This window comes from Morus notabilis, unplaced genomic scaffold, assembly GCF_000414095.1.
Source record: "Morus notabilis unplaced genomic scaffold, ASM41409v2 Scaffold650, whole genome shotgun sequence".
Classification (NCBI taxonomy): Eukaryota; Viridiplantae; Streptophyta; class Magnoliopsida; order Rosales; family Moraceae; genus Morus; species Morus notabilis.
The window spans coordinates 147,865-158,861 of NW_010358427.1; the positions used below are offsets into that span (position 1 = coordinate 147,865).

Below are 10,997 nucleotides of genomic sequence, written 5' to 3' on the forward strand. Positions count from 1 at the left end.
AGAATTAAAACGAAAAAGTTATAGCATTTTTAAGAATAGAAAAAATACTGTTCATTAATTTGAGTTCGAGTTTCTGAACTCAAGTTGAAGGGGAAACTTGAACTCGAGTTTTAGTCCTAAACTCGAGTTTGAACTCGAGTTTAAACTCAAGTTTAAACTTAAAAGAACATGAACTCGAATAAAATTGTAACTCGAGTTGTATTTTTTTAAATTTTTCACTCAAAAGAACAAGCCCTAGGTATTTCGTATTAAAAGGGGAATTATATGGCTTAGAAATGAGATTTATGTGTCCTTACATTTTTATTAGATTCTATCATACTTGTATATTTATGTATATGATTTGATGATTAAAAAATCCGTATCACCATGTTTTTAATTGATTTTTTTTTAGTTTGTTTAAAACTACTGATTTTAGTTCTGATTACTATCATTAAGCCCTTCAATATAAAAGCGAATATATCATCAAAAAACGACATCATTTTTAATTGAATTTACTATCGCTGGTTATATTGATGAGCAACATCAGTATAAAGAAGGATGGTAAATGATATCAATATAATCAACGAATAGCAAACGGCAACAATTTAACCAACGTTGTTAACGACAATAAACCAAAAAACGACATCAATACAAGAAACTAAAATAACGTCTAAAATGACATCTTTTGGAAACAACAACAAAGTTGCGAGTGAAACAATTTTATCAAATGGACATCGTTAATCAATAAAAGAAATGATAGTAACCTAAAAGACAAGATCAACAAAAGAAAAGACAGTAGCACACGTAAACTCCCAATTCAACGCCATTTTATGGAACAAGAAAAAACGAAAAAAAAGAAAAAAAAACGTGAAATGACATAAATATATCAAGCGACCATTCTTCATAAACCGATTTCATTTGGAAAACAACATTAAATTAACAACTACACACTATAAGAAAACACAGTAACCTAAATACGACATCAACTTGAAAAACGGCAAACAACAGTAACACGAGAATCGACTGTAAACTGAATGATGACTTTTTTACTTCAATCTTTGATTGAACCTAATCTAATGGTTAACTTGTACTCTCTTTCCACTTATTTCAATTCTATTGGTACAAATTTAATTCACATGCCTCATTTATTTTCTCACACTCAACACTTCTACTTTTTTTTTCCTTTGTTTACCTATAAGAAGGGAGAATAGCTTGAATAGTTTTTCCATTTCACCTTACTTGTTGGCTGCTTAGCTTTTAGGTTTTTTTTTTTTTTTTTTTTTTTGAAAAAAAAAAAGAAATCTTGTATTTGGTATGCTTTCTTATAATGAAAATTTTGACTCGAATTTGCCTATTAAAATTCTTTTTTTTTTCAAATATGTCTCAAATTAAATATTTTTTCACTCCATCCTCTAAAATAATATATTTGACAATATGCTTCTAATAAATATTTTTTTGACTAAATATTCTTTTGTTAAATTTCTTCATTTTTCATGTTTTGATATTTCATTACCTCAACTTCTAGTTTTTCAGAAAAACAATTGTAATTTCTAAAATTTTCTCATTAATTTATTATTTTCTCTATTTTTCTCTTCATTAAAGTTCTTTACCTGAAAGATTTTCTTTCTTAAAAAAAAATAAAAAACTAACAAAATGCGGTAGGTACAATACCATACTAGTTACAAGAATAAACGAGAACAACAAGAAGAATGACTGTAACCCGTAAAATGACATGAATATAACAGACGACTATTCGTCAACTAAAATAAATATAAACACGACAATAAGAAAACGACAATGAACCAAAAAATGACACCAGCGCTAAACCCGACATCATTTTGGAAACAAAGACGGAACTGATATTAAGCAAAGGAAACGACTCATATATTTTGACACACCACCACCCTTTCAGCACAGCCTTACCTTTTCTTTTTTTTTTTTTTTTTTTTTTGTCAAAATCACGGTTTACATCCCTTTAACAAAAATAAAAATAAAAAACAGGATTCGCCGTACTGTAGTAAAATCCAACTAGCTGAACTCTTCTCTTTTAATTTATCATATCTGTCTCACCCAATTGCAAGATGCAGTTAACTGAGAAAGTAAGCCCATGCACATACAGACTGCCCAGCCTCCAGTGGATACTCAAACTTGATGTGGAGAGAGCTTTTTTTTTTTTTTTTTTTTTTTAATAAAAATCATTTTGATATTGTGTGTTGTATCAAAATATACATTTAGTATTATGTGGTTTTTATAATTTTAGGTAGCTCGAGGTTTTATAAAATAGTTTTTTTTTTTGATACTTTAAGATAGTTTTTTAGGATTTAAAATGTCAAATTTACCCTTATTATTAATTAATCAAGAACTAACGTTTTTTAGATATAATTTAAAAAAATACTTTAAATATATTAAAAATTGAGATTGTTAATTTTTTATTTTAAGATTTTGTAAAATATTATTAATATGTTTTTTAAAAAATCTGAATAAATTAAGTAAATGATATAAATGAGATTTCATGTCCTAAAAAACTGCCCTAGGATACCAAAAAATTATTTTTTAAAATGTTGAGGTACCTGTATGAAATTATAAAAAACATAGGTTATCAAACATATATTTTGATATAACACGGTACCAAAATGATGTATATATATTTTTTGCTGGATACATTTACGGTAGATAATACTATTTTGCTCCATTGATGGAAACTTTGTTTTGGCCCTTAAATTAGTTTTTCAAAGGTGTTATTATCTACAGCAAAAGCAGTTTTGTTTTGTATGCAAATATACACAAATTTGACAGTTAATAAAGACTATTTTTTACTAGTGGATTAAAAAAGCCTTCTCCACCAAAAAGATAATTTTTTTAAAGAGAGGAATGTTTTTTTTTTTTTTTTTTGTGTGCATGAGAGAGAAAGAGGAAGAAGGGGGACATATATATCAAAAGAGAGAAAAAGTGTGATATTTTTTTTTTTTTTTTATAAAGGAAATCATACCAAAGTACTTGCTTTAAATTGTTAAATATCATTATAATTATGCTTTTTATAGAATTTTTCTTTACTAAAGAATTTTGAAAGAGAATTGTTAATCCTCTTTCGTTTAAAGGAAAGGGACTTTATCAGATTTTTTTTTCGATAAGGTCTTTCTATAGGTAGAGTTAATTTTTAACTGTTAAATCTAATTAAAATCATATTAAAATAAAAAAAATATGTAAAATAAATAATTTTTTATACAAATTTAACAATTAAAAATGAGAGAATTATAGATAGTCTCTAAAATAAATGAATTTATAAAATAGAAACAAGTGGAAAAGAAAAGTGGATGGGAGTGGCACTCCCTTTTATAAAGGATATAAAGTTCATAGAACGATTAGATTTGTTGCAGTCACATAATCACATTGAACAAGAACGGACATAAATAAAGTCGAGACATGCCATGTGAGGTTAATCTACAAGACTATAGACAAAGCAGCAAAAAAATAAAAAATAAAAAAAAGGGGGGGCAAACAAAGAAATCTGCAGACAGTTTTTTTTTTTTTTTCCTTTTAAATGATAATTTATTGTATTAGCCCCCCCAAAAAAAAAAAAAAATACACACACACACGATGAACGTGTGTCAAAATTCAATCTACCAAACAATGAGACAAACCTTTAAATAGAGTCGTTGGCTAGAGAATTTGCTTCAGATGTATAAACAAATATATATGCGCACGCTTTACAACTCTTTTTAATGTGCATATTTCGCTGTGTATTTTAGAAGTAATTGGTTTTATTTTTGGAGTGTCAAAAAAATAAATTACTTAAATTCATACTGTATTAAAAATTATTTAATTATTTAATTTTTAAAATTTTAATTTAATATAATTTTAACTAAATCTAACTATGGCCTTATTAGTAAAAAGGTTTTACTGAGATACTTCTTCTTTGAAGATTATTTATTAAGAAGTTTTTTCTTGTTATAATTAAATAGTGGAGAGATAATCAATAAAAGTTGATTTAAAAATCTAAAGATTTAGGATATTATTATTCTCTAACGTTTTATTTTTTATTTTAATTTTGTGACGAGAAGAATCATGAAACATAAAAAAATCAAGGTTTAATTGGCCCCATTGCTAACAATCCTCTACGACGTGTGTGAATCCGAGGAACCCGTGACTTGGATCTTATCTTTTTTCTTTCTTTTGTGAAAATGACCTTTTTTTTTTCCCTAATTTATTTCCTTCCTTTTTGAGGAATTCTGACAAAGACCCATCCAAACCTCACATAAATTATGAACCAAAATAATTTTTCTTTCCAAACGATATTTTTAGAGTCAGCGAATACGTAATCAGGTCTCCATGAATGTTCCCATTAAATTCGACGGACCACACACCACTGTCCCCAAAAAAAAAAAAAAAAAAAAAAAAAAAAAAAAAAAAAAAAAAAACTGAAAAAAATCAATAACACGTTTTCCCATTGGCCTTCTAACAGTTTCCCAAATCAGGTAGCAGTATTATAAATACCAGACCTTCTAAGCCTATCACATTCAATACATTAAGAAAAAAAAAAAAAAGACATTTCCTTTCTCCATCGCTAATTTATTCAGTTTTACTTTCCAACCAAAATTCTGCAACCCAAACATTATGGCCGCCATTAAAGTCTACGGAGCCGCATACTCCACCGCTGCAGCGCGCGTCTTGGCTACCCTCCACGAAAAGGGCCTTGATTATGAGCTTGTTCACGTCGACATGATCACCGGCGAGCACAAAAAGGAATCTTACATTTCTCGCAACGTAAGGACGCTATGTTTTAAACTTTTAGATCTTCGTTTAAATAAATTAAATTTAGTTCGTAGTAATCTTACATTTCTCTTGTTTGCAAGACTGTTCTTTTATTTTTGGGGGTGCTTTTGCTAGAATGTTATTTTTTGGTGTTTTTTAAACATAGATCTAAGATTAAAATTGGATAAAAAAAATTAAAAAAATGGACATAATATTAAAAATACTATATTACTAGGATATTTTTCTCAGGTTTGTTTAGTTTTTTGATTTAAATTTTTAATTTGAGTTGAGATATAATTTTATGTGAGAATTTTTTACTGTAATAAAAAAATTAACTGTGAATGTTTTAACGAGTTTTTTTACTGTAATAAAACTCAAATTTTAAATTTAAATTGATAAAATAAATGAGATCTTATAATACAAGTGGTTTTTACACACGTTGTCATTAAAAGTACATTTATATATATTTATTAATTTCAATATGTTGTTTTTTTCTTTATACAGCCGTTTGGTCAAGTACCAGCTTTTGAGGATGGAGATCTAAAGCTATTTGGTAAGAAATTAAAAATCTCCTCCACTTCTAATTTTGTTTGTTTTTTAAGTTATACTTTCGCCACTTAATAATTTTATTAAAAAATAAATACAGAATCAAGGGCAATCACGAGATACATATCCCAACAATACGCCGACAAGGGAACATCGCTGGAATTCTCGGACCCAAAGAAGCAGGCCGTTGCGAATCTATGGATCGAAGTTGAGGCCCACCATTTCGACCCAAATGCCCAGAAACTGAACTACGAGCTCACCGTGAAGCCCGTGATTCTGGGCCTGGAAACGGACCATTCAGTGGTAGCGGAATATGAACCCAAGTTCGAGAAAGTTCTTGATGTGTACGAGGAAAGGCTTTCACAGTCCAGATACTTGGGCGGTGATTCCTTCACTTTGGCCGATCTTCACCACCTCCCAACTATCCAGTACTTGTTGGGCTCCAGTGCCAAGAAGCTGTTTGAGTCCCGTCCACGTGTCAACGCTTGGGTGGATGACATCACTTCAAGGCCATCTTGGACCAAGGTTGTTGAACTCAGAAACCAGGCTTTCAAGTCATCAAAGAAAGAGTAGTTTAGATATAAATCCACCGGTGATGCTAAACAAAAATCAATTAATAAAAAATGAGAATTAAATATGAGATTCATAGATGAAACCATTTTACATTAGTAAACCCATTTTATATCAGTAATGGTGTTTATCACCGGTGCACCTAAGTATTTTCTAAATATTCAGATGAGTCGTGTTTTTCATTTGTGTGGACGGCTTGACGCTCTTTTCTATGTATTTGTGTGCGGCGTTTCCGGTTTGTGTCGTTTTTTATTTTATGTTGTCGTCGTGGTGTTGTGATGTTTTATTTCCATGCATATAAGAAATTTGGACAAGGATCCTTAAATTATTGACTAATGCATTTTTTTTATGGCATTGATTAATGTATTTTGTGCAGTGAGGAAAGATTGAAAAGAATTAAAAGAGCCGTATTATTGGTTGTTGACGCCACTAATTAGTATTGGTATGCCCTATTATTATTTACATTAAATATGCGGCGGTACTAAACACTGGTGCGAGACTCACCAACTATAAGTAATGGTACTAAATGCTATTAATGCTCATTATTTTATTTCAACCAAAAGAGAATGCTAAAAAGTGGATGATCACTGTCATACGACATGAAAATGTAGTAGAGTGAGGATTTGATTTGAAAACGCGTGAATTTAATCCCTTATTAAATGAAAAAGGACCAAAACGCATTACGAGTTTATATAATTAGTCAAATTCAGTGCAGTCGACGTGGGAATCTTGTTAGAGAATTTCTCTAATATGTTTCTCAATTTAGATCATATATTTTTTAGACCGTTAAAATACACGTATTAATAATTTAAAAAAGAAAAAACCTACTGCAGCGCATGTTTATTGTGTTGCGACGGATAAAACAACACTATTTAGTGTTGTTTACGCTGCCAAACCCGTTGCATCGCCCATTTAGCAGTACCTCTGCTGGAACTTCGGGTCGGCGGGCCGCTCGAAGCCTGAATTTTTTTAGGCTCGGGCGGGCCAGCCCAATTCCTGCCCGCCCAAGCAAGAAATTCGGGTTCGGACTCGGGCAGCCCGAATTTGACATGTCCACCCTTGTCCGCCGCCGTCTAAGTTCTAACCACCGTATACCGCCGTCCGCCGGGATTTTTTTGAACTTTTCCGACCAAGCCCGAACTGCCCGACCCGAAAATTGGGTGTGCCCGAATTGCCCGACCCGAAGCCCGAATTTTTCCCGCCTGTCCGAATTGCCCGACCCGCCCGAGGTGCCCGAATACCCGAAACGGCTAGTTTTTTAAATTTTGCCCGAAAACCCGAGTTGCCTGAATTGCCCGAAAACCCAAAAACGGCTATTTTTTGAATTTTTACCCGAATTATGCCCGAAAACCCGAGTTCGTGTGTTCATTTCAAATTGTAATATATATATAAATATAATATATATATATATATAAATTGTAATACTAATATATATATAAAGAATACAAGTCCGCGGCCCGTTCAAGGTGAAATTCAGGCTTGGGCGGGCGGCCCGAAAATCTCGGGCGGGTCGGGTTCGGGCTCGGGCAAATCCTCGGGCTTTTCGGGCGGTCGCGGGCGGCCCGTCCAAAGTTCCAGCACTAGCCTCCACTGTAGCAGTTTTGCTGCCAAACTCACTGCATCGGATAAAACATTCGCTGCAGCGGGTTTTATGTAGAAAAAACTTGTTCTGTGTGTGATTTGTTATCTGAAACATTTCGAACCATTATATCCATTGGTGATATGTTTTCACACATATTTGAACATCTATTAGCAATAGATATAACTGTTATAATAGATGTATTAATCCATGAAAAGATACATTTACATTAAAAATGTACCTTTATGTGAATTGTTGTGATATTTGAAGATGATGTGTTCATTTATGAAATGACACATCTATTTTTTTTAATTATCTAAAAAAGTTACAGACTTTATCCATATTCTGAAACACAATATTATTATTAGATATTGTGTTTAAGGTTTTGTTGTATCTTGAGGGTAATTTGCAATAGAAACTCATTAACAAACTTTAAGAAGTGAGTGCAAATAAAATTTTAAAAGAAAGTATATATATACGTCTCAAACTCTTATTTTTTGCATTATTTTCATCATTTACACTCAAATTCTCCAACAGATGTCACATACATGCAGAGATAGTATGGTTCTGAATTGTTTGCGTTTGGTTGGTGGATTCGTGTCATGATTCGGATCATAGTTCGTGGCTCGTTACAATGTTTTATCTCACAAAAAATATATGTAAATTGAGAATAATTATGAATCATGATTCTAAATTTATAAACTAAATCTTCACCGGTTAAATTCGTTGAAGCACTGAACTTAGTACTTTTGCTAAGCAATTTCTACGGCAACATTATTATACTATAAATTGATTGATTATGACAGCTAATTGCACTATCTTGCTTCAATAATTCAATATCACCTAGTAGGAAAGTTAGTTTCCATAATTTGTTCGCTAGTTGAATTTGGAAAAGAAAAAATAAGAATATGCTTAACAACTTTAAATACTTTTAAAAAATACTAACATCACTACTTTTTTTATTTTTTTATCCCTAGTTACTGCTTAACATGTAATTTTTATTATCTTATTTTTATTTTAATAATAATATATTATATTAATGGAGTGTAATGCGTTAAACGAGTGAGAAATAAAGTGATAAATGCTTTTGATGTGATTACGTGACAGCATTATGCGTGTCTGTCTTTTGATTGATGTGTCCACATTTTACTGGTCAAACAGATGATAGAGGTGACATCATACATTCTCTCTTCTAAAAAGGATCCGGTCCACACTCACTGCTCTAACTTGGACGCAAAATTTGAGAAGAGAAATTATGAAAACGAAAGTGGTTGTTTGGAATGCCTTTTTTTGCCCTTTTTCACATTTATCGAGAAAAAAATAAAAATAAAAAAAAAACATATTTAAAGCAGCCGATTACAAAAAATAGAAATAAAAATTAGGATCGATAATATAGGTCACGATACGACGACACAATGATATGACTCAAAAATGATATAAATTTTACAGTTTAGAGTTGAGAAAAAAGATGTTCGGGTCAGAATTGGGTCGACATGAAATTAACACGAAAAATACGGGTTAATTTTGGGTTGGACCCGCCTAACCCGAACACGACACGAAACTCGTAAAAAACTAAAAAATACATATATTTTTCATTACATATTTTAAATTTTATTATGAACTTGTGATATCATAATAGTTATACTCAAAATCTTATACTATTATTTGCTTAATTTCAATTGATGTTATTGTAATTAGTGTGTTATGAATTTTAAGTTATTTCTAATATGTAAAAAACTAAATAAAAGTATATAATTTTCGTGTCAATTTCGGATTCACGGGTCAATTTCGTGTCACGGGTCATTTTTGGGTCGTGTCGTGTCAACTCGTAAAGTGGTCATGTCGTGTTCGTGTTGCGGTTTTTAAAAAATTTCGTGTCACGGGTCGTGTTCGGGTTGACTGTAAATTTTAAAAAAATGATCAAAACACGATACGAACACGATACGTGACACGAATTACCACCCCTAATAAAAACAGTCTTGACTTTTTTACGTAAAATAAGATAAAAAATAAAAATGATTTTTAACTATTTTTATTTTTATTTTCTTTTCTTTTCTCTCAACTGCAGTTAAAATATTGAAAAGTTAGAATTTAAAAGTATAAAAAAGTTGTTAAAATACTATTAGATATTTATATAATTGATAAATAATAAGCTGTTAAATTATTTAATATATTTTTTAAAATACTATTATATGTTTTTAAAAATACATAATTAAATGGAGTTTTAATTTTTTTATACTGAAAATAATCTCTTAATAAAATTATCAAACACACTTTTAAAAATAATTTTTACCTGAAATTAAAAACGTTTTTATTTTTATTTTTATACAAAAAATAAAATCATTTTAAAATTAATTTCACACCCAAAAATTTTATATATAAGAAAAAAGGCAATAGTGCCTTTGTCAGAGGAAAAAGAAAAATATAGTGAAAATAAAAAAGGGCAAGGGAAGAAAAATCAATTTGGCGTTTTCATCGTACAAGGAAGAAAAAATCAATTTATGCGGGTAATCAAAATGCCCACGCACGTTTAACCTCACTTCCTTAGAACTATAATCACCGACCACGAATGGTGTGTAGTGCAATAATCTTCTATTTTAAAAGTATAAGAAAGGGACTTTGGAATCACTGTACAGTGTAATAATCTTCCGTTTGTTTTGAAACTTAGTTTATGATCGTAATTTTTAATTTATTATAATATGTAATTTTTAATGTATAACATACAAATCCGACGAAATTTATGGTTTTTAGACATATATTTTACATGGTATTTTTGTCTTTTGGTGTGTTTCATTTGATAAATACCGCCACAGAATTTCACACTTTGTTTCCAGCAAAATTTCTTATAAATGTAAAATCACCTTATCTATTATTCTTAATTTTTATCTTGATTAATATCATTTTAATTAAATACTATATTAATTTAAAACAACTAAGATATATTAATTAAGGGATAAATATTAAAACTCATGTAATTTAAAAGGATATTTATCTCTTTTTTTCATTAGTTAAAGAATATTCATAAAGTTAATCATTTATCATTTTATTAAATAAAAACATAATTACATATTTTAGTTATTGAGTGAGATAAAACTATAAATATTAAAATTATACAACTATTTTTTAAAAAATATTAAGAATAAAAATAAATTTGTTGAATGTGGCGCGATTCCCACCTGGTAAAGTGACTCTCCAAATATTTGATGGAACATATAGGGTGCGTTTAGAATTGTTTCTAAAATGATTTTGTTTTCTGTATGAAAATAGAAAATGAAAACGTTTTCATTTTCATTTTGGAATTATTTCTGAAATGCGTTTGGTAGTTTATTCAGAGATTGATTTCAGTTTTAAAAAAAAACTGAAACTGCGTTTGGTGGTTTAATTTTTGAAAACATGAAATAATATTTAAATTAATAATATATTGAATAAATAATAATATTAAATAAATTAAATAAATATTATTATTAAATATATTAAATAAATATATTAAAAATGAACGTGAATTTTTACATGGGGCAGTCGAAGAAGAGCGGCGCCGGCGGGCGAGGGGGGGCAGTCGGAGAAGAGAGCG

General features: G+C 30.0%; 1 protein-coding gene across 1 annotated transcript; it reads left to right on the forward strand.

Annotated features, from left to right (window-relative positions):
* The first annotated feature begins 4,474 nt into the window (after positions 1-4,474).
* LOC21392420 (glutathione S-transferase) lies at positions 4,475-6,183 on the forward strand. Its single transcript, XM_010092495.2, has 3 exons — positions 4,475-4,743; positions 5,236-5,284; positions 5,378-6,183. The coding sequence occupies exons 1-3, from the start codon at positions 4,594-4,596 to the stop codon at positions 5,848-5,850; spliced, it is 672 nt and encodes a 223-aa protein (XP_010090797.1). The 5' UTR covers positions 4,475-4,593; the 3' UTR covers positions 5,851-6,183.
* Positions 6,184-10,997: the final 4,814 nt, after the last annotated feature.